The 22,721-nt window shown below is 48.3% G+C and overlaps 1 protein-coding gene across 1 annotated transcript; it reads left to right on the plus strand.

Moving 5' to 3' along the window:
• The first annotated feature begins 4,812 nt into the window (after positions 1-4,812).
• Positions 4,813-19,933, plus strand: LOC109300474 (diacylglycerol O-acyltransferase 2-like). Its single transcript, XM_019521113.1, has 8 exons — positions 4,813-4,950; positions 6,978-7,106; positions 12,781-12,888; positions 13,801-13,871; positions 14,960-15,164; positions 16,699-16,873; positions 17,186-17,388; positions 17,904-19,933. The coding sequence occupies exons 1-8, from the start codon at positions 4,911-4,913 to the stop codon at positions 18,056-18,058; spliced, it is 1,086 nt and encodes a 361-aa protein (XP_019376658.1). The 5' UTR covers positions 4,813-4,910; the 3' UTR covers positions 18,059-19,933.
• The last annotated feature ends 2,788 nt before the right edge of the window (positions 19,934-22,721 follow it).

Below are 22,721 nucleotides of genomic sequence, written 5' to 3' on the forward strand. Positions count from 1 at the left end.
ATTCAAGTTGTTGCAATGGAAGACAACTGGCAGGTGACTAAACTTTGCCCCTCTTGCAATTTTGTATGCCACTTGGTGATGACCACTATGCCTTTTGTTTAAAAATAAAAAACACAATTCTAATCTGTTCTGTCTGCTCTTTTTCCAAGCAGGCGCAGATGACAAGTGCTGCCTGCCTAAGTTTTTATTATCCGGTACATTTCAAGTACTGGATAATACACTTCAGCCTGTAAGGATAGAAACAGAACTAGAGCTCAGTCTTTCTCCCTACTGCCTTAACCCGCCCTTGATTCCTTCCTTCTTGAGCTAAGATGTTGAAGATGCCAGTTTTCAACTTTCCCAAGAAGGGTAGGAAGTTGCTAGAGGAATGCTGTGAGTTGAAACCTAGGTCTCCTTTTCTAGAGTACTCTGAAGAGACTCAAATGTCAATGTTACTTGTCTCAAGCTCCTCAGCTAGTGACTGAAGAAGGGGCTCTCTGAACCCTCCATTTCTCTCTAATTGCCCTACCTAATCAAAGATGTAGCAGTGCCCTAGCACAGAAGAAATCATCTGTAACAGGGTCCCCTTGGGAGACAGCTAGCCTGGCTTAGGAGCTGCAGCTGTGTGAAGGCTAATGAGGGAGTGGCTGCCTGGGAATCAAAAACCCCAGCAGGCAGAACCAGAGACCTGTGGGGAGAAGCATCAGAGCTGGGAAATGGGCCCCAAGGAGATCAAGCCTGCTGTGGGAAGGTTGGAGCCACAGTGGACCCCTCCTAGTGTTTGGGATAAAAAGGATTTTGGGGTTTTGGGGGGTTTTTAAATTTATTTGTTGAAAGGCTGTGTGTTACTGAGGCATGCTGAGAGATGCTTAAGGAGCAGAGGCCTGGTTGAAAAGGCCCCGAGGTGGCAGCCTGCTACAGTGTCCCACTACTCAAGAACGGGATATTCTTTTTCATGTTCATAGCTTCATAGTAGCTAGGGTCAGGAGGGACCTGAACAGATCATCTAGCCTGATCCCCTGCCACAGGCAGGAATGAATGCTGGGTTCACAAGACCCCAGACAGGTGATCATCCAACCTTCTCTTGAATTTACCCAAGGTAGGGGCAAGGACCACTTCCCTGGGAAACTGGTTCCAGATTTTGGCCACCCTAACTGTAAAAAATTGCCTTCTGATCTCTAACCTAAACCTGTTCTCCATCAGCTTATTACTATTGTTCCTCGTCACCCCAGATGGTGCTGGGGAGAAAAGGGCTCTACCTTTTTGCTGTTGATGAGTTTGTAGGCAGCCACCTGGTCCCCCCTCAGCCTCCTCTTGCTGAGGCTGAACAGGTTCAGGTCCCTCAGTCTCTCCTCATAGGGTCTGTCCTGCTGCCCTCTCACCAAGTGGGTGGTCCTCTGAACCCTCTCCCGGCTGGCCACATCCTTCTCCAGTGGCACACAGTAGAGACACATTCCACTTCCCCTCCATGGGCTCCCTCCTGGGACTCAGAAAGACACTCTGGAGATTGCTGTTTGAGCAGTAGAAGCCTTGGATCTGACAAGAAAAAGGCTCCATGAGAGTCTCTTTTGGGACCACCATTCATACGCTTGTCAGCTGTGGTGTAGGATGGGGTGGCCAACCTCTGACAGGAGAAGCATAGGCAGGCTCTGTGTGGCACACAGCAGATTGGGGAAGGGACAAGCAGTCCAGTGGCAGATGGGGCAGGGAGCTAAAAGCAAAGCAGAAGCTTGGGCAGGGAGCAGAAACCTGAGTAGCAGATCAGGTAAGGGAAAGGGATCAAAGGGCCCCTAGGAGAAGGCATAGGGCTTATTTGTGGCAAGTCTGCCCAAATGGTTGCTCCTCACTAAAGTAAAGCATGTAGCTACCTGCTTGAAAGTCAGCTGCTGCTGCCTCTTCTGTAGGATGAAATGTCTTTCTAGGAAGCACTATAAATGTTCTTAACCCAGTCAGCCATGAATCTTAAAGAGATGAAACTAGAAGTGGTGCAGCAACTGATCCTGCCAGCAATTTTGTCACCCTCCATAATGAGACAGGAGGGACTTCAGGGTTTTTAAAACCTCTTGGCCATGTCAGAGACAGTTCATATCCTGCTGGAAAGAAGACTGTGCACTCTGCATTGTTCCATGTCTGGGAGACTGACCGTGCCTATTAACCAGGGAATCTTAGAGCTTGTAAAGGTCTTGTAGCAGGCTTCAGCTCAGAACCTGCCACCTCCAAGAAAGACCATGTTCCTATCAAGTTCTCCAAGTACTTCTTTTGAATCTGGTGCCAAGGTCACTTGTCAAAGCACCCATTTAGAAAAGGTCAAAGTAGCAAATACCGCCACCAGGAAAGGAAAAGGCCCCAAAGAGACTGGATGTTTGACAGAAAACAACTCTGCCTGCCAGTTTCCATATTGTATCCGTAGTGGGACAAACTGGTTCTGCTTACACAAAGGCTCCCACCAGAGCAAAGAGAATGATTAAAATCCATCTACTAGAAAAGTAACTAACATCTGAAATCTCCCCACAGGCTGCTGTGGATGTATCTAATAATGGCTGCACTGGTGACAATGTGAAAATCCTGTTGGTTTCAGTAGCTGGGAATATCCAGGAAGGTCCAAACCACGACAGAAGATCTTTTATGCGAGATCTGCAGTGGCTTAAAGACTGACAAGGCCTTTCCTTCATTAAAGTGTTTAAGAACTGCTTTGCATTCTCTGACTTGTACTTACCAATCCCAAAGAGAAAGCAAGCAGTTCTTCACCTTTTCCTCAGGAAAGCCACCCTGATATCTTTTTCTTGATAGAAGGCTTGAGGTTGCAGTAGAGAAGTTAGATCTTTTGAAGGATCTGTGTCCAGTTGTCTTCCACCTTTTGGCTCTCACCTGTTTGGGCAGTTTCAACTGGCATCTCCATGAGTCAGTGGGTTCATGCAGTTATCAGTAATAGCACATGCAAGTCCATTTCCTTCCCACTTCACTCCCGACTCTCCATCTTTCAAAGAACCCTCTTACAAGATTTTGCTGAAACAAGGGCTTTCTCAGATCTGGATCAGGGAAAGTGGTGCCCTCACAATTCAGGGATAGGAGTTTGTATTCCTGGATGTTTTTATTTTCATTTGAAGATGAATGAAGGTTTATATCCCATTATGAACCTCTGACATCTCAACAGGTTGCTGTCTTGTTTCAGAATGGTGGCTGGCCTCCTTAATCCCCTTATTCCTGTTCATGGTTTAAGACTTTCCAGAAGACTTTCTTCACACTTCCATACATCCAGCCCATTGGAAATACCTCAGATTATTAACAGGTAAATCTTGCAGGGTAGATTACAGGGTTCCTGCACTTTCAGCTTCACCAATGCCATTTACCAAGTGCTTTGCTATTGTAGCTACTCCTCTAAAAATCACAAAGCATCTAGATCTACCCATGTCTCTGATAGGTTAATTGAAGGAAGTTCATTTTAGCTGACAACCAGATTGTAATTTTGTGTTGCAGTAATAATAAAAAAACCTCATCTCTTACGGAGGTCAGCTTTTGCTAGGTTAACAGATATTTTCCCCTATTTTATCTGTAAACATAAAACTTACCCAGCTGCAGAAAAACAGAAGGTGAGACAAAGGTGGATGGAACATACCCATCTAGGTAGACTGTGGATGTATCTGATAATGTTGCACATGCCATGGCCATGGCCATGTTAGGGATAATGTGAAATGGCTAAATACTCATCATAGTACAACCCAGAACCAACATTTCCAGTAACAGCAGCTTGCAGTGACCTTTGAAGTGCTAAAACAAGATAGGTTGGAACCTCTCTCAATAGTGTGCACAGTGTCTAGTGATTTAGTTGGTGTCCATTAAAGTCAATGGAAAGATTCCCATTGGTTTCAATGGTGATTATATTGGTCCTCCTAAACTACACACCCAAAGCTGCATTCTGTCTTCAGGTTTGTTTTTTCTGCCCCAGTACTGTGGTCCTGGTAAATCTTGGAGGAGATGATTGACAGAAAAGCAGTCACAGCCTCAGGGTCACATAGAGTAGAGCAGTGGTTCTCAAACTTTTTTTTTTGCGGACCACTTGAAAATTGCTGAGGGTCTCGGTGGCCCACCTAATAAACTTTTTGTTTGTTCTACAAATCAAAGCAAACTCACATTTTAATATCAGTAGTCTTACCTTTCTAATGCAATGGGTGTGCCTGTTTTTTTGAGCAAAGTTCTGGGAAGTCAGGTGCAAGGTCTGTCAGCTTTAGCCCTAGGTCACCTTTCTGCAGACCACCTGAATGGAGCTCGCAGACCACAGTTTGAGAACCTCTGGAGTAGACAATTAGATCTTTTACTTTAGTGTATAAAATGTTTGCTTCCTAAGATAATAGGAGCTTTTCCCCCATGAAGCTATGGTCAATTTACCACAAAAGAGAAAGCTGAGAAAGTTATGTCCTGAATCTATTAGGGACTGGCTGGTGGGACCAACAGTTTTGAGCCATTCTGGCAAATGCTACAATCCTATAACAAATGAATGGTGGTTTTGGTTTGACCGTTTTCAGGTTTTCAAATTGCCCTTGGTCAAAATCACAGCAGCGGTGCCTGGAAAGCTGCGTGCAACTCGTCTGAGGAAAGTACCATTCCATCCAGAGAAGGGACAGACTTTGCCAAGTGATATCTGAGGAAAATACACAGCATTGTATATTTGTGTACCTAGGAGGAATAGTGCAGGATCTTTTATGGAAACAGCAACATGGGACTTGCTCATTCTTTTTCCTTCCAGATGTTGCTGGGTTTTCTTCAAATAAAAGGAAACATTTGCCCACTTCCCCTCCTGAGCGGGCAGTTTATCTTGGGTCAGCTGGTGTAGTTTAAAACAGTTGGGGACACAAACAGTTCCAGAGTCTGCTATTTCCAAACCTGCCTTCTACACTGTGGAGGCAAAGTCTGAGAGAGGACCTGCCATCACCATGAAAACACTTATTGCAGCTTACTCCCAAAATCAGAGTGGTAAGAAAATTGCAAGGCGTGTTCGTAATATTCTAGACTTGTGGTTGATAGAGTCAGTCAAGGCATGTTTGCTGTTGTTGTTGAATATGTTATTAGATATCTCTTTCTATAAAATAGTCTATAATAATTTTATAAAGCTGTGTGTTAGCTGTGAAGGGAGCAGGGATGGGAATGGAGCAGAATTGCTTGGTAGAAGTGAGTTTACTGAAATCGGTCTGGGAAATCTGTCAGATCATTTACTGCAAAAGGGCATGAAAATGGCAAATTGTATAATCCAAATCAAAGAAGAGTATCTGCCACCCATTCAGATAGCTCTCCTACATAAGTCAATGGCTATGTAAGTGCGAGCCCAGTCAGAAATATTTGGCTTTTAGTCAACTAATAAGAAGAGCTGTGAGGTATGTGACTTCTGGGACCTGGTCTGAAGACCTGGGAAGTCTGCTAGGAGTGATGGACTGAGTAGACTTGGGTAATTGCTCTGGGGAAACAAAAGTAATGTTCTTCTGTCCAGTGACTGCTCTAATGTTTAGGTACCCCATTTGTGGTCTGGATTTTACTCCAGAAAGGCTGAACTTCAAAATTGCCTAGGTCTGACCCAGCCAGATTTGAGTTGCTCTTCCTGACTTTCCCATATGGTCGAGTTCTCTCTGATCCAGCACTCCACTGAATGCAAGGTCTCTCCATTACAGCCTGTTAGATAATGGTATTGAGTAGGTATGTTAATTGTAAGGATTTTTCCAGCTGTCTGACATTAAAGGCCTGATGCAGCTCCCTGCAGCCATTCTGAGCCCCTGTGAGCCAGCAGGCTTATGGTCTCTGTCCTTGGTGGGATGAGCTCTTTGGCCTTGGGACCTGCTCAGCTCAGCCAGAGCTCTTCACACAAACATCCTTTAAAAAGATGGGCAGGGAGCTCATGGAGTTTGGAATCTGGCTTTTGTCCCAGAGGGAAGAGGGATCAAAAGGCCCTGGCTGTGTTTGCAGTAACACTGGTGGGAGTTAATCATTCATAACGTTACCAGGGAGAGGAGGAGGGAGAAGGAAAACCAGTTAATGCTATTGAACTCCCACTTCCCAGAGTCAAGGCTGAGGGACCACAGGGCCTGTGGCCTTATCAGTCACTGCAGGACAGGGCGGTTGGCCTGACACATCCAGACTCACCTGTTGTCAGCTCAGACACTGTGCTCGTGAGATGTCTGAGATGTGTGCGTGGTCCTGCCTTGCCATGACACTTCACTCAGGCTTCCCTCTGGCTCGCCCTTCACAGGATAAACACAGCCCTGGTCAGTCTGTGGAGCAGGGAGAGCAGGATCTCACCTCTTCAGGGTTCTGGTCAACTTGGAAACTTTGATATTTTTATTAAAACCTCTTTCTCTGTGAGGGGGGCCAGGTCCAGAGAATCCTTCCCCCACAGTTGCATGGGAGGTCCTGCTCCTTAGAGGGGCTTTGAGCAGCTGAGAGTTATCTGTGCACTCAACAGTATAGTGTCAGTCAGTCCCTATCGTGTACCTCCTTCTACACCTGCAGGCATGGGGGCCCAGCTGGGCCCTGCTGTCTCTTGCCCTTCATCTCCCCACCTCCTCCTGCTCTCTCTATAGCTCTCACCCTACTTTCTTCCTTCTGCTTCATGTTCATCTTCCTCACCTGTTACCAGCTCAGGCTACTGGAAGCAACCAGCTAGGGACTGACCCAGCACATGGGCAAGAAGAAAGCCCTGTGCAAGTGTAAGGGGCAGGTGGGTAGGGTCAGTGTGGGGTGCAGGGCACAGCATGTGCTGGGGCAGTGGCTTCCCATTGCAGAGGGCTGTGACTGCATGTGTATTGGGGAACCTTGATCTGTGAGAGGAATAGCATGTGTTTGTGCAGGGGCATGCATGTGCGGTGTGGGGCTGTGTGTCATAGGGGGTGGTGCAGGTACAGGGGGTGGTTTCTTGTGGGTGGAGGGGAAGAAGAGCACTAGCAGATGGGTACAGCATGACCAGTAGGCAGTGATCAATAATGGAAGTGGTGAAAGGTGTTTGTGCCTTCCAGGGAGCCATGCCAGCATCCAGGCTGCCCTGCGCACTCTGCTCACTGCCCCCTGGCCCTCACAGTGGGACGTCCGGGCATGCCTCCAGCTTCTCTCTGTCCTGCAGTGGGTGCTCAGCTTCTTGTTCATGGGTGAGTAAGCACAGCAGCCTAGAGGAGATGATCTGTACCATCATGGGGGTCTCCTTCCCTCTCACTGCTAGAAATTCTCTACAGGTTTTTGGAGCAGGGAGGGCAACCCTCCATCACAGCCCGTGGAATGTGGTTCCCCATCTCTCTGAGTGATGACTATAAAAAAAAATCAGGACATCAGAAAATGCAGCCCCAGGGAACAGAAAGCTCCTTGGAGCAAGAAGGGGAAAAGCAGCCTTCTCAGGGGAGAGCAGGGTCTTGGCTGGTTATTGCTGGGGGGATTTTCAGATGAGACGGTAGCACATTCTGTAAGAGCTGGGTATGTCTGCAGTCTCTCCCTGCCCTCCTGGGTGCTAAGACCCCTGTAGATGCATGTGGATTATCTGGAATCAAGCCTTTTCAGGAACGGTTGGATACTAGGAGCCTGATTATTTCATTTTGTAGAAGTGCAAAGTACTCCAGCCCCAAGTCAGGGGGTGTCCAGCCAGAATCAGTCCTGGAACTCACAGCTGTGTCTTTGTGTACTCCCTTCCCATTTAGTGCACAGGGTTTTGGGGTGGAGCCTGTCTCCCTGCACATTGGTTCAGCATGGGGGCTGTGAGCACATCCACAGTACAAATAAATCAGCCCCAGTGAAGAAGTTGGCACCTGCTGACCTTCCGCTTGCTGTTAAGGTCAGAGAACATTTGACTTTGCAAAGGGGGTGAGCTCTGTTGCTGACCCTCCCAAGAGCACTCTGACACAGGAATTATGTCCACACAACATGATTTGGTGTGGGCAGAGCTGCCCAAGCTAGTTGTGAATGACCTAGTTTGGGTACTGGAAGCAGTATAGCTGTGTCAGCTTATAGCCCAGGCATACTGCCTTGCTAATATGCTATGCTGCTTCTGGAACCCAAGCTAGTTAGCTGAGAGCTAGTTCAGGTATTTCTACACAGTACTACAATTGCCTGCACAGGACTTTGAAGGCATTGACACAGAGATGTCCCATTAATTTAACATTTTTCTGCAGGATTCTGGTTTGCCCCGGCAGTTGTGAGTGAGTTAGCGCTTATTAAAGGGATGTTGTAGCCATGATAGCCCAGGAATTATTATAGCATCTCAAAAAATCAGTATCAGTAGTGTTCAATCCTTGGTTCTTACTGTTCTTACTTAAGCTGCCTAGACACTGATACTGACTGTTGAACACACTATAATCTACCTGATTCCTAAATTTCTTCCTATACGCAACAAACCTGATGAAGAATGTCTTGCATTTGAAAGATCATCTAACTTTATTCCAACCATGCAGTTTTTCCAATCAAAGATATCACCACCCATGCAAAAAAAACTGCAGTTTGCTTATTAAAGAACAATTGTTTAAAAAGTGAAGAGGTCAGTGGTAAATTATTTTAACACTTCAGGGTGCTGAGTTTATAGTAAATAAGTCTTGACTACGAGAGTGCTACATAGAGCTGTAGATTCCTACTGCTTTGGAAACGGGCTGTCTTTTTGTCAGGTATTTGTGCAGAGCCTGGTACAATTGAGATCCTATGGTTCACTGAGACACCTATAGCAACAGTATGTTAATACTGCTTCCTCTTTTTTTAATTAGGGCTTTAGCCAAAATTTGGAGCCACGTGGGTCATTTCCTTCGAATAGTCTGTTCTTTGATGTGGTTTTGTTTAGTTTCAAAGAATGCACATCCCCTTGCCTCCTTAAATGCAGGAGGAATTGAACAACAGGAGATGGTTTCTTTGCTCACAGCTCCAAACTACTTTCTAGTCAGCACTTGGCCCAACAGCTATCTCTCAGCATCCCCTGTGGCCCCACCATCAGTGTTTCTGTTGCATGTCTTCCTTGCTATCTGCTTTCTCAGCTTCTCTGATTTTTCTTTCACAAAACAATACCCAGAGAAACAGTTCCACCCGCATATACTGCTGCCTTGGGTCTATCTGTTCTTTAATCGGAGGTTGCTACTGGTTCAACCCTTTGGCTTCATAATGGAGCTTAATAGGTTTTTACAGCAATCTTAAATGAACCATAGCAGTTATACCTAGGCACATCGACACTCCAGTCTCTTCTTCATTTATCATCTTGAACAGGGTCTTTCCGTTAGAATATTTCACATCACAAGCCATAAGCAATTTCACTTTTATCCCAATCTTCTGGGAGGTTTTCTTCACTCACTCAATCACATGCCGACAGGCCTTCTGCCCACGAACCCCTGAATAGATCCTTTTGTGCCAGTGAAATTTGGTAGTGAGACACTCCTGTTCTGTTCTAAATGGGAAAATCAACATCCAGCCTCAGTTTCCACAGCTACCGTCTTAGTTTTAGGAGTAGCCCTGCTGTAATCCTCTGAAGGTACTCCCTCAGAGGTTCTTATGGATAACTTTAGGTTTAATAGTAGGACCCAGTGTATTTGTTATGGCATTGCATTTATTCCAGTCAGTACTGTGTAGCAGTGGTTCTCAATCTTTTTTGGACCAGGACCCATTTGCAAGCACTGATAGCCAGTCCTGAACCCAGGACCCCTCACTCCTGACCCACTGCCCCTCCCCACAGGCCCTGGTCGAGCAGCGTGTGGGGCAGGGGTGGGTGTGGGGCAGATGGGGGGAGGGTATGGTGGGGAGCAAGCAGCCTCTTGCAAGCTGGAATTCTGACAGCCTGCAAGGGAAAAACCATGCTTCCCATGTTTTTCTCCTTTAAAGGAGAATCCATTTTTAAAGGTTGTTTGCAACCTTTTCACATATTCTTGTGACCCATTTTTGGTTCGTGACCCACAGGTTGAGAAACACTACTGTTTAGGACCCTTTCCAAGCTTACCTAGCTTAGGGCTCCTTCTTTCTCCCAGGACTGTAAGACCAGACCAGGTCCCTCCTTTAAAACCTTTTCCCCATATGTCCTTACACTGAGCAGCCTTTGCATTTGATCGGAGGCCACTCATTTTATCAGAAGTCATCCTGGCAAAGGCATGAACTTTAGTCAGGCTTGGATTGTAGGGTCTCTGCATAGACCAAAGGGTCTAGATGCCTTTGTTCATTTTCAGGAGTTTCACCAAGAGTTTAGGGCAGTATTTGCAACTAGCCTCCCAGCAACGCTGTCTGGACTGTCCTTGAGCCCAGACCTGTAGGTGGAAGTGAAATTATAGTACTATAGTTTTTATAACTAGCAGGCAAGTTGTGCCTCAGGATTCCTGACTCTAGAGAGCCATTTTAGGGAAGCTAGAGCTGTTGAGGCCATTAACTTTGTCCTATATAAAAGTGTTGAAAATTTTCCAGAGCTTTAACACCTGCCAGGGGTGGTGCAATCATTTTGCTCAAGACTTGCTGCAATGAGCCATCCACCTCTCAAGTCCTCCCTTTGGCTCTGATGTTAATGCTGCTCCAAACTATCAAGCTGACATCTGCATCCACTACCGCATGGTCAGCTAAAACAGGAGCAGTCATAAGAGTCTTTCAAGCCTGGAAATACTCTGTTGGTCACTGACATGATTGCTGTTTCTCACCCAACCTGGGCTGTGTGCACGCATGAACTTGCTATAACAGCATGGAGCCTTTACACAACCTACCCAGCTGGGAACGTCTGGAGAATGGATTTGTGCACACCTTCCATTTTCTTTTTGTCACTAAAGGTTCCTCCTGTCCTTATCATAAACCCAAAGCTAAGCACATCTTCTTGAAACAATTCACAAATCTCTGTTTCATTTTACTTGGCAGCAGAAAGCTAATTACAGGCCCTTGAGTATCAGTTCTTATTCTGAGATTTTGCATGTATTAGGATACCATCCAGGTACAGCACATCACCCACAATGAGAGGAGAAAGTCAGGCATTAGCCTCTCTTTTGGCCTCTCACATGTGGCTGGTGCACTGCACAAGTCAAACGCTTTAAATTGACACAGACCTTGTCCTGCTAGGAAAACATTCCTGTCCCTGTCCTTTGGATCCACAGCTATGTGCCAATTCCTATTTTTAGATCCAGTGTGAAAAACCAGATTGAACCTGCTGTAGCTTCTAAGTGTGCCAATATCTATTTGTAGATGCAGCGTGGAAAGCCAGATTGAACCTGCTATAGCTTCCAGCCACAATAGTGCATAAGAATTCTTTATGGTAACCTCATTTAGACCAGATGGGATCTGGCATTGCTGTCTTTTTCTTAAGCAGATATTGGTGAAGCCCAACAGGCTTTGCTGAGAAGTGACTTAGTTCTTTCAGGTATATATCTCCAATGGCTTGTAATGCTTGTTTCCTCTTGGTAAATGGTTGTGTCTCAACACTGACCAACTGGCCAGAACACAGCAAATGATAGTTGGCTTTCCCCAGGACCAGTTTTGTCCTGGCCCAGTGCAGAGCAACCTGCTTGGAAGAACAACTCCTGACTCCTAACTAGGAAGTCTCTCAGACTTCTGCTGTGGTTTTATTTAGATACACAGTCCTGTGCCAGAACAAGTAAAACTGAAAGTCTTGGAATTCACCTGCATTTTCTTCTTGTTTTCTTCTCTACCTGTGTTTATTAGGTCTCTGGTTCAGGTATGTTTTTTTTCAGATATCTTAAATGACGGGCATGAGTTACACCCAATGCATTTGAGTAAGTTCTATAACTTATGGAGTATCTGTTATAGACTACTATATGAGGTACCATGATGCTCAGGGGAGCACAGCTCTGGAATCCATATCTGCTGTACCCTGAAAATCTCCCCTGCTTTTCCCCTAGCTGCTTTATGTGCTGGAAATGGGCTTTCACTTGAGTACATTAGTCCACTAGAAGTGCCTTCTTAACCCCATCAGAGAGGCTTGGATTCAATGTTCTTTCCAATAGGCAAGATGGTCACAAGCAGCAAAGATTTCTAAAGTGGATGCCATCTAGGGCTGAAGCACAAGTTTGACTCAGGGAAGCTCCCACACTTGTCACATACTTATGCTAGAGAGAGTGGGGCCTCTAATATTCCACCAGTGCAGCTGTAGTACAGTCAAGTGTTGCCAAGACCACCTCAAAAGGCTTTAAGTGGACAGTGGTAAAAATGGCTGGGTCCTGTCTGAACCACAGCCTCTTCTCAGTTTGCTCCATGGGGTGATGATTTAGGGACCAAAATTTCCCTCATATAGCAAGACTGGTACAGAGCTTGTCTTTCAAGCAGAGCCAGCAGGGAGCTAACAGGCCTGGGCTGGCTGGGTTTCAACACTGACCAGCTGGGCAGAACATACAGCAGAGAAGGTGTTTTGGCCCAGGAACAAATTACAATTTGGTCACTCCTTGGGAACGAGGTGTTTTATGGAAATGGGATTCTGAATAGGCCTAAAGATGGTGGGATTCATTGTGGGCACTCCTCCCATCCCACATTGCAACAAGGTATTAGGAGATGGTGCCTAGAGACAGGACCTGTTTGTAGAGCTGTGCTGGAATCCTGAGGCGGAGATGCAGACACTCTGCTACACAGTGAGGCAGAGGACAGGTACACGTGAGGAATTGCTCTCCTGATTTGATCCCCATGTCAGAGCAATGTTAAGCTGAGGGGTGGGTTTTAATATGTGGAAAGGGGCCACTACACCCATGAAACTCCACTGATAGTTGCACTGGTGTCAACTGGGGCAGAATCAGCTCTGCCGGTATGTGGTAAGATGTGTTATACACGGTCTCTCACATATTTCTATTTAAGGATATATAAGTTCATCTTTTGCTTGTGTTCCCCCAGGAATCATTTCCCTGCTTCTCCTCATCTATTTGGTTTTCACCAGTTTCTGGCCGATTTCTGCTTTGTACCTGGTCTGGCTAATCTTTGACTGGGACACACCGGAGCGAGGTATGGACAAGCATCGCTTCACTTACTGAACATGTTCATAGCAGGTGGGGTGGAAGGCAGCTGTGGCAGGATTCAGAGATGTGGTTTTTAACCCTCTGCTGTCTGTCTTTGTTTCTGGGAGTCTGCTCTGAGTTTCTGGGAGTCTGCTCTGAGCTTTCCACTATCTTCAGGCTCATATAATAGCTAATCTCACCCAGTTAAAGCTAAATCCCCTGGAATGAGGGAAACAGGTCCAGAGAGATGCACAGAGTTCAGCTCTTAAGAACACTATCCCAACAGACTGCACCACCTTTTCTTTCCTCTCATTATCAGAGATTCTTGGTGATATAATGAACTTAAATGACTGGCCTTCGTGCCAGTGCAGCGCTGGAATTTAACACACCCTGGGTTTAATTCTATTTTCATCTCTTTGGGAACTGCTGTATACAACCCTAGGATTCTTATAGCAGCAGCAAGATTAATATCTGAACCACTTGCACCAAAAGCACAGGCTCTTGCTACTTAACATGAAGGAGAATTTCCTTAACCATATAGGTCCTGTGACACAGGTCTGGGCAGTTCTGATTCCATCTAAGGGGGAGCAAGGCATGCAAAGATAATGCAAGACATCAGCTGAGGCATGAGCAGATAAGTGCTCCAGAGCAGATAAGACTCCCAAGGAGCCAGTGTTCTTATTTTCTTCTTCATTTACATGGTTAAATGATAAAGACTGGGGCAGTGCCAACCTACAGGAATGCAAGGGGGTGGGGAGGGGTGCGTAGAGGGGAGAGGAAGGAGGTGGTCCAAAAAGAGCCCGTTGCCAGGAAAACAGAACTGACCTGACTTCCCTCCAGAGAGGAGGGTCTGTCTTTACAGTGTCTGTGGGAACTTGTGACCTAGGACCCTCCCACACACCTCTTGTCTGGTTTGCAGGTGGGAGGAGGTTCACATGGTTGCGGAAATGGGCTGTCTGGAGGCACTTCCGAGATTATTTCCCTATTCAGGTAAGCAGCAAGCCTGCCCAGGCCATGCTTGTGCCATTCATACAGTGGGTGCTATGGAGATGTGGCCATAACATTTCTAGTGCACCAGTTTTCTGTCAGAAAAAAAAGTTTTGAATACGTCGGTAACAAATGTTTGTTTCAGAAATAGTCCCACGTTCCACGTCAGGAGGAAATGCCCCTTTCCACAGACACTTTGTTTTGTTTGGTTTTTTTCCTTTTTGTTCATTTTATTCTGTGGCAGCTGTGGTGGGCCATGAAGGCATGTCAAGGTCTAATAGATGGACTATTCAGAACATTGTTATATTTTGGTATATATTTATTTTTAAATGAAAGGGCTGCTGTGACCCTTCTGGTTTTTAAATACATTTTACACTTCCCACAGTATAACAGTTCCATGTTAGAGCAGCTTCTGTGCTGAGAACTGTACTTGTGTAGGTTAACCTGCAGACTCTGGGACAAGTCTGTTAGGCATCTCTGCTGTACTCTTGTTGAATGGTCCCTGCATGGCTTTTTCCATGCAAGCCTAGCAGACCAGCTGCTGGCAGATTAATGACTTCCTATACATCAGCCTGTCTCCAGCATCCCTCATGAGTCATTTCTCGCATGTGTTATTCTCCAGCTGCCAGGCCAGCCCCTGCAGAGAGCACCCAGGGAACCTAATAGAAATCTGGTGCAAAAACAGGTGGTTGGAAAGGGCCCCAAACACATGTTTCTTTCAGTGTCACCCTAATCATCACAGCTAGCTGACATCAGGCTAATTGTCAAATCATTAGGCTGACATCAGGCTAGCTGTCAAATTTCACAAACTTCAGTAGCTGCTCCATACATGTGCTGATTTTGGTTGTGTGCAATGGGAGAGGTAAAGAAACTGGGGAAATCCCTGAGCTGAGCTGCTCAATGATTCTAATTTGCACATCTGTCCAGGTGATTGTGCTTCTGCATCAAGGTGGGGGAACTACAGCCCAGGTAGTGCCCATCTGTCCTCACCTGTTGAGAAGGTCTCCTCAAGGCCTGTGACTTAACCAGCATTGAAAGCCAGGGCTTCTGACATCCTCACTCCCTACTGATTGTATGTCTTCTTTCTCCAGCTGGTGAAAACTCATGATCTGCATCCCAGCCAGAATTACATTATTGGTTCACACCCTCATGGGATCCTCTGTGTTGGGGCCTTCTGCAACTTTATCACTGGGTCCACTGGCTTCTTTGAGAAGTACCCTGGTATCAGGCCCTTCCTGGCCACGCTGGGTGGCAACTTCTGGATGCCTTTCTTCAGGGAATATCTGATGAGTGGGGGTGAGTGTGCTCACAAAGCATCCCTTGCACATATCCACAGATAGCACCTAAGGGGGTCCGTACATGATAGAGGGGTTGAAATCTCCCTAAAATGAAGCGGTGTTTTTTAAAAACACCGCTTCAATTTAGGGTGAAGTAAACCCCCGTGTTGTGTACACCCATGTCAGAGCCCAGTCCTTACCTGCCTCTCCAGCGGCAGGGAAGGGAGAACGAGCTGCTGGTGAGCAGAGCTGCTGGGGGGGGGAGGGGCTGGTGCTTCCCTTCATGGCAGTGATGGTCTGCCCCCAGGCAGCACCTGCCCACAGGCACCCAGCTCAGGCAGTCCTGGGGAGTACTGCAGCCATGGAGGGAGGCACCGAGCTCCCACACAGCTCAGGCAGGCAGGCAGGCTCTGGGGGGAGGGGGAGGAGATCAGGCTCATTGCTTTTTTTTTTTTCCCGGCCCCCCCCTTCTGTGGAGCCTGCCTTCCTGGGCTGCTGCTGGGCTGCCTGCAGGGGCTGCCTGCACAGACCATGAGCTGCACAGGGCCTGGTGCTTCCCTCCGCGGCTGTAGAGTTTAGAAACTAAAACTCCTTACCTAAGAGGTGTTTTACTTTGCAGCGGCCCAAATTAATTTGCTGTGTCCTAAAGTCATTTAAGGCATATCACGCAGGAATGGGCAAAATGCGGCCCGGGGACCAGATACAGACCTCCACGTCATTCTATCCAGCCTGCGAGGCCCCTAAAAGTTTAGAAAATTAATATTTATTAATTTAATATTTATTCTGCCCCTGGTTGCCTGTTATGTGGTCCTTGGTGGCTTGCCAAAACTCAATAAGTGGCCCTCTGCCCGAAATAATTGCCCGCCCCTGCCCTAAGGTGTTGCAGGTGCAGGTAATGCAAGAGACCCAAGATGTTCACAGTGTCCATCTCCTTTCTCCTGGGAGAGGGGCATGTGTAGTCTCCATCCAGTGGCAGCACCTGCCTTGCCCTTGGAGCCTTCACTTTGGCTGGTGCAGCTGCTGCTTCTGGTTGCCTCCTGACTAACATGGGGACTCTGGAGCCATGAGCCAGGGAGTGTCCCATCCTGGCCTCCACTCACCTGATCCTTTAGCTTATTGTACCCTCCTTCTTCTGGAGCAAGGGATTCCAGGGCTCCTGTCTGGACACAAGGTGTCACCCTCACTCCACCCATTGGGCTTCTGTGCAGGGAGAAGTCTGCTTACAGCCTGTGGCTGTAGTTAGAGTTCAGCTCAACTCATTTCTTTGGGGAATGGAAGAAAATAGGCCCTCTTCCTGCCTGTCCATGTCCTATAGCTTTCTGAAAAGTGGGGATTCACCTGTCATCCACCTGCACCCACCTGCGGGGACTTTTCCCAAACCCGGAAGGTGAATAGGCTTTCAGGATAGCCCAGAAGTTCATTCAGAGATCCTGACAAAGGATTCTTCCTCTTAGTTGTGAGGGGAATGAGCAGGTTCCCAGCTGGCTAGTGGGGAATGCGGTTGCCATTGCAGACAGTTTTTCCTATGTTCCCTTCATTTCTTTGCTGGTTAGGCCTGTGCCCTGTAACACGCCAGGCCATAGGGTACCTGCTGTCCCGGAATGGTACTGGCAATGCTGTAGCCATTGTGATTGGTGGTGCGGCCGAGTCACTGTCCTGCCAGCCGGGAATCACCACATTAATCCTTAAGAACCGCAAGGGCTTTGTCCGGATGGCATTGCAGCATGGGTGAGTGTCACTTCATGTATTGTCCTTACAGGTGCCCCACTCTTCTGGTAGCTGGACTAAGGCAATCCATCCCAGGGGCCAACAAGCCAGCCTACTGTATGAGGACTGGGTCTGGGACCTCTCCTTTGCTTAGGATGTCCACAAGCAGCCTACCCACTGGACCAGCTTTCAGCAGAACTTAGGAGCTGTGACAGCAAGGGTTTCCTAGCTGCTGCTTCCTGGGGCAAACCAGACCCAGTTCAAAGGGTCATAGCAGGCTCCTGTAGTGCTGAGGCTGGCAGGGGGCACTCATGCTGCAATGTTCTCCCACAGGGCACATCTGGTTCCCTCCTTCTCCTTTGGGGAGAACGAGCTCTTTCGACAGGTGGCGTTCAAAGATGGCAGCTGGATGAGGAACCTACAGGAGAGGTGCCGAAAGCTGCTGGGCTTTGCCCCTTGTCTCTTCTATGGACGGGGCTTAACCTCTGTCCATTCCCGAGGTTTCCTGCCCTTCCCCAGGCCCATCACCACTGTTGGTGAGTTTTTTTCTTGCTACTCTTCTCAGTGGCGTTGGCCATCTGTAATGCCTGAGCCCTTTGCTCTGGAAGGGCTGGCATGGGCAGGCAGTGGGGGCACAGCCCTGCTTGCACATGCTGACTATGAGGAGTCCACATGCTGCTGAACTTGGAAGATATGGAAGCCAGAAAACCCACCCTGATGGTGTGGGGTGAACTACTTCAATGGGCAGAGGGATCCCAGGCAAGCTAAAAACCTTCAATAGGTGGACACAGGTAGTGGTGTGTGCTTTTCCTTGTCCCCTATGACTGTTGCTGTTGTGTCACTGGGGTGTGGCATAGCATGTGTGTACACTGTTGCTCCCTGCTGGTGGCTCACAGCCCTGCCTGTATGTAGCAGATCACTAATCTCTCACTGGGTGTTTGGGTTCCAAGGCCCAGCTCATTACAGGGAGGCTGGGTTGTCCCTAGCTGTAGCAATTGGTCTATTCTGAACTCCTGGGTTTCACACTTCCGCCCTTTTTTGGCTCTGGCAGTAGGAGAACCCATGACAGTGCCCAAGATTGAGGACCCAAGCCACGAAACGGTGGATCTGTACCATGGAATGTACATCCGCTCCCTGCTTAAACTCTTCAACGAGCACAAAGCCAGATATGGCCTCTTGGAGACAGACAAGCTGAGGATCTTGTGAATGAGACCAGAAAGAAGCTGGGGACTGGGAAGAGACAGGGCAGCAAAGCCCTAATCCTGGATAACTGCCTGTTCTTGGGGGTTGGCTACCAGCCTCCCTGGCAGGGCAGGGACTCTCAGGGATGTATAAAGGATTCTGGGTGATGTGGTGCCTGCAGCAGCAGAGGATTTAACTTGATGACCCAGCAGGTCCCTTCCAGTCCCGCATCCTAGATTCTGACATACAATTCAGCCATGCCCCAGCTGCTCTGCCTCCTACTCTAACCCTGACCCTTACTCACCCTCTCAGTGCAGCTCCAATGGCTGTCTCTCTGTTCCTCCTGTGCCTCCAGGATGAATGAGGAAAGGAGGAGCATTGTACATTCTGCTGCACATCCTGCATGCTTTATACTCCCTTCTGTGGGCAATGCAGTGGGCCAGTGCACCAGCTATATCAGATCCTGAGGCCCCTTCAGGAAAGAAGAAAAAAAGGACAGGAAGGAGCACAGGGAGGGACTGGCGCTGAGCTTGAAAGGGGAAGTGTGACATAAGCAGAGAGGACTGGGATAGGTGTGGGAGGGACACTTCTTTGGCCAAGCCCTGCTATCCTTGGGAAGATGAATAGTAGCTTTGTGCTACTGCTGATGGAGCCCAAGGGTGGGATTATGCAGGCTACATCCTGCCTGAGACAGGAGGAGGGTGAGGTAGATGGAAAGGAGAAGGAGGGGAGAGGGTGGGAAGAATGGAGGCAATGCCCCTGACACGTAACTGAAGTAGTGGTTGTGAGAGGAGGCTGCAGGCCCCTGTGGGAGAATGGTACTGTGATGGGCAGAGGCTTGAGACACTTCAGCTCTTTGTCTGGGAAGGCTGACAACTCTGTAGTCTTGTGCCCGTGTTGAGTGCAGAATGGAGCCTCTTTGAAGGTTTCTCCATTCACCTGCATGCTCTGTACATCTGATTATGGGCATACTCCTGGCACTGGGTTGTCAGGCTGTTCACGTGAATGTGTCATCTCTCTACTGCAGGGAGAGTTTTCCCTCTGCTGGTCAGAGTTACCACCTAAGCCTGGGCCTCAGAAACAGGAAAGGATATGGCCAGGGCTTCCCTATATGGTGAGAGTTGCCATGAGGAATGGCATTCAGGGTAAAGCTCTTGAGAGTCTGTCCACAGTAGGGTGGGAGGCCTAAGTCCCTTTCATTTCCCTTTCTCTGTCCCACATGTCCTGTGTTCCCTGCATACCCTGCCAAACCTGTGTCCATCACTGCAGTTTCCCTATGGCCCTCTGCCATTCTGCCCAGACCCTAGGTGCCTCAGCTTCCAGCCTTCTCCATCTCTGTATTTCCTGTTGGGTCCAGGGCAGGTGGCAGCTGAAAAGGCCAGTGCACATTGAGGCTTCATCTGGAGATATATCAGGTCCTAGAGAAGCAACAGGTGTTTCCCTAGGGCCTGGCAGATTGCAGTGATTTCTGGGCAGTTTGTGACCAGAAAGAGATTGACCTATTGGAGGGAGATGGGAGGAATGTCCAGGGGCCAGAGGGAAATCTATCAAGTTTGGTTAAGCAATGACAATGTGGTGGGAAGTACACAGAGGGTAAGGTGTTATTTAGCTGCAAAGGGGTGTGTGTCTATCAGTGAGAGAATGCAGACCCGTAACTTCCAGTCAGGGAGAGGCACGGGCTGGAGAATCCTCTCCCAAGGGGTAGGGGTGGACTGCCAGAACTTGAGACATTTCACATAAACCTCATCAAAGCACTGTGGTGTAGGGGCCCATCCTGTTCTGGCCCCAGGGCTGGGTGAGAAGCTCTGCTGAGGTGTTTCCATCTTTGTGTTGCTTATCCTGTGTCTAATACAGTGTTACAGCTCTCAGATGGATGTGGACTGTGCTGTATGAAGTGGGGGGCAGGGGGGAGGGATCATTCCTGCACATCCATGCACACCACATAGAGCTAGGCCCAGCCACACCTGTTTCCATACACGCCTATGCACACACAGCTTAGGCACGCATGGTTCCATGTCTGTACACAGACACATGCCACATTCCTTTCACCTGAACAGCACACACACACACACCCCATACTGTTCTTTGGAGAAGGAAATCTTTATAGGTTGTTCCCCAAGGTGGGCGTGACAGGATGTACTGCCCCTTTAAGGGTCAATCTGGAGTTTATGGCTCACCAATGTGGACACAATGAGGGAGCACTATGGCTCACCAATGTGGACACAATGAGGGAGCACTCTGTTCCTCCCTGGGGTGGGGCTATAAATTAACAGAAGGAAGCTGTGGTGACGAAGGGTCAGAAGGTGAGTGGCAGGTTTTTTAATCAGTTTGGCTGCTTAGCTCAAGGTTTTGACCTCATGACCTGGGTTAGGAGCTGTATTTCTATCTCATGCCTGCCTCCTAAGACAGGGTTGGGGACTCGGTCAGCAGAGGGTTGTGTGGAGGCCTTTGTAAATGGAACAGGTTATTTTTGTTGTTTTGGTTTTGGCCTACTGCTACGTGCAGGAGCTGTTTGCTGTGGGAGCCCAGCTCCCCTGCAGGGCGAGAGGGAAGCCTGCTATTCCCACTGTGCAAGTTACAGTTGGGTGTTTTAGCTGAGGGCTGCCTCTGCCTGTGAGCAAGCTCAGTGGGGAGAGGGGAGAAATTGTCTGACTGGGGTTGAAACCATGGTGGGCAAGGGAGCCTTAGAAGCCACTGCTTCTGTTGTGACTTTTGGCAGGAACTCTGAAGTGCTTCTCTAAGGCTAAGCTACCTCCAAGGTCTTCAGCTTGCCGTCTGCCTTGGCCTTGCAGGGAGCTCTGCAAAGGAAGCTCAGGGTAGAGGAGAAGGGTTTGACCCCCTGGAGCTGGGTGTGGAGAGTGCTAGCAAAGATCTAGGCTCTGGGGGGAGGAGGTTTTAAAGGAGCTGAAGGAGCACAAGGACATAACAAACACTCCATGCAGTTCTGAGAAACCTGGTTAGGGGAAAAAGTAAATTGACTAAAGCGACTGGCATGAGGAAGCTGGTACCAACACGGGACAAGCCCTGCATTAGCCCTAGGATTAACATTCCTTTTCAGCTGGATTTCACAGAACAAAGGCTGTCCTGCTGCTGCCACTGTCACCAGGGAGTGCAACTGCAGCCTGCTCCTGATGGAGCTTCCTGAGGGCAGCAGGGTGGGCAACGTTTGCATCTCGGAGGGGAACTGTGAACCAGCCCTGCAGTGGGACTGTGCTGGTGCTAAGTGAGTGTGGGACAGAGTGTATAGGTGGCTGCTGAGGTTTGTCTGTTCTCCATGGGATCTCTCTGGCACAGGCTTCAGGGAGCAGGGTTGAAAAAACCTTCCTCACGTCCTTCCACAGCACTTCTCATACACGTGACTCCACTGAAATGCAGGCACCTGAGGGAGGCAGGGCACATGTGCAGTGCTCTGCACACACGTTCTACCACTGGGCCAGGAACAAAAGAGCTGAAGAGCCCGTTGCTGGTTTTAGAGAGAGCTAGAGATAAAAAGCACTTTCTGCTTGGTGCCCGCAATGGAAAAGGTTCAGCTGTCAGCCTCAAGCTTTTGCTTCTAGCAGGGCAGTTGTGCTTGGATAGAGCCCAGTGCAGTGAGGTGGGGCAGGGCTGGGCCTATCTCATTGGGAGTTCTTTTTGTGGGGGTGGATGATGCTGAAGTTGGAAACAGAGTTCAGCCGAGGGGCCAGGTTGAGTCATGTGAACTCAGTCCTGCAAGGGAGGGGCAAACTGATAAATTACTCAGCTTCTTTCTCAGGCTTTCTTTGGAAGTAACAGCCCCTCTGTAGCTTTTGCTCTTCCCAGCAACCAGGCTGGGTTTGTGAATGCTAGGGTGTGCATCCCTGGCAATTAGTCTGTTACACTGTCACTAAAGAGCCAGCCAACATTTTTTTTCAGAGTGCTTTTCCTATTAACGCACATGCCGCCTCACACCCAGGCACATGCCACATGTGGGCACCCACACTGTCAAACAAAAGAGCTGGGCAAACAGTTCAAAAGCAAACATCATAAAGGGTAGATTCCAAAGGACTCATTAACCTCCCATCATTAGCAGCCCTCTAAATGTTTTACGGTTCTAATTACCTGTCTCTAAAAATCTGTGAAAGTGCTAATGTTAAAAACACACACTGCGGTAAGCATTGGTGCCAAGCTAGGTCATACTATGAACTTACTGTGGGCTGGGGGAGACTTTCCTCTGCTTTTAGAAATGCTTACAACTCAGCCAGTCTCTAGCAGACAATGCTGGAATACTAAAGGGGGAGCTTTCTCCACTCCTGCTCAAGGTACAGACCAGGGGAGAAATGTGAACCAAAGGGGCACATTTCAATGGTGGAACCAACTTCCAAGAGAAGTGCTGCTGGCTCCTACCCTGGGGGGTCTTTAAGAGGAGGCTAGATGTACACCTTGCTGGGGTTGTTTGACCCCAGTGCTCTTTCCTGCCAGGGCGGACTAGATGATCTACTCAGGTCCCTTCCGACCCTAAAAACTATGAAAACTGTGAAATGCCAGCACTTCCAGAAGCAAGCCCATCCATGGTTGGGTGGGGTGCATTGAGAGGTGGAGTGGCGAGGCCGGCATGTAAGTGTAAACCATGCAGAGCTAAAGTTAGCAGGAAGGATAAGTGCAATATGGGAATGGCTGTTTGAGGATCAAGCATTCCAGTTGAAGTCCTTGAATGCCTGCAGAAAGG

Source organism: Gavialis gangeticus, unplaced genomic scaffold (genome assembly GCF_001723915.1).
Source record: "Gavialis gangeticus isolate Ggan-Ray unplaced genomic scaffold, GavGan_comp1, whole genome shotgun sequence".
Classification (NCBI taxonomy): domain Eukaryota; kingdom Metazoa; phylum Chordata; order Crocodylia; family Gavialidae; genus Gavialis; species Gavialis gangeticus.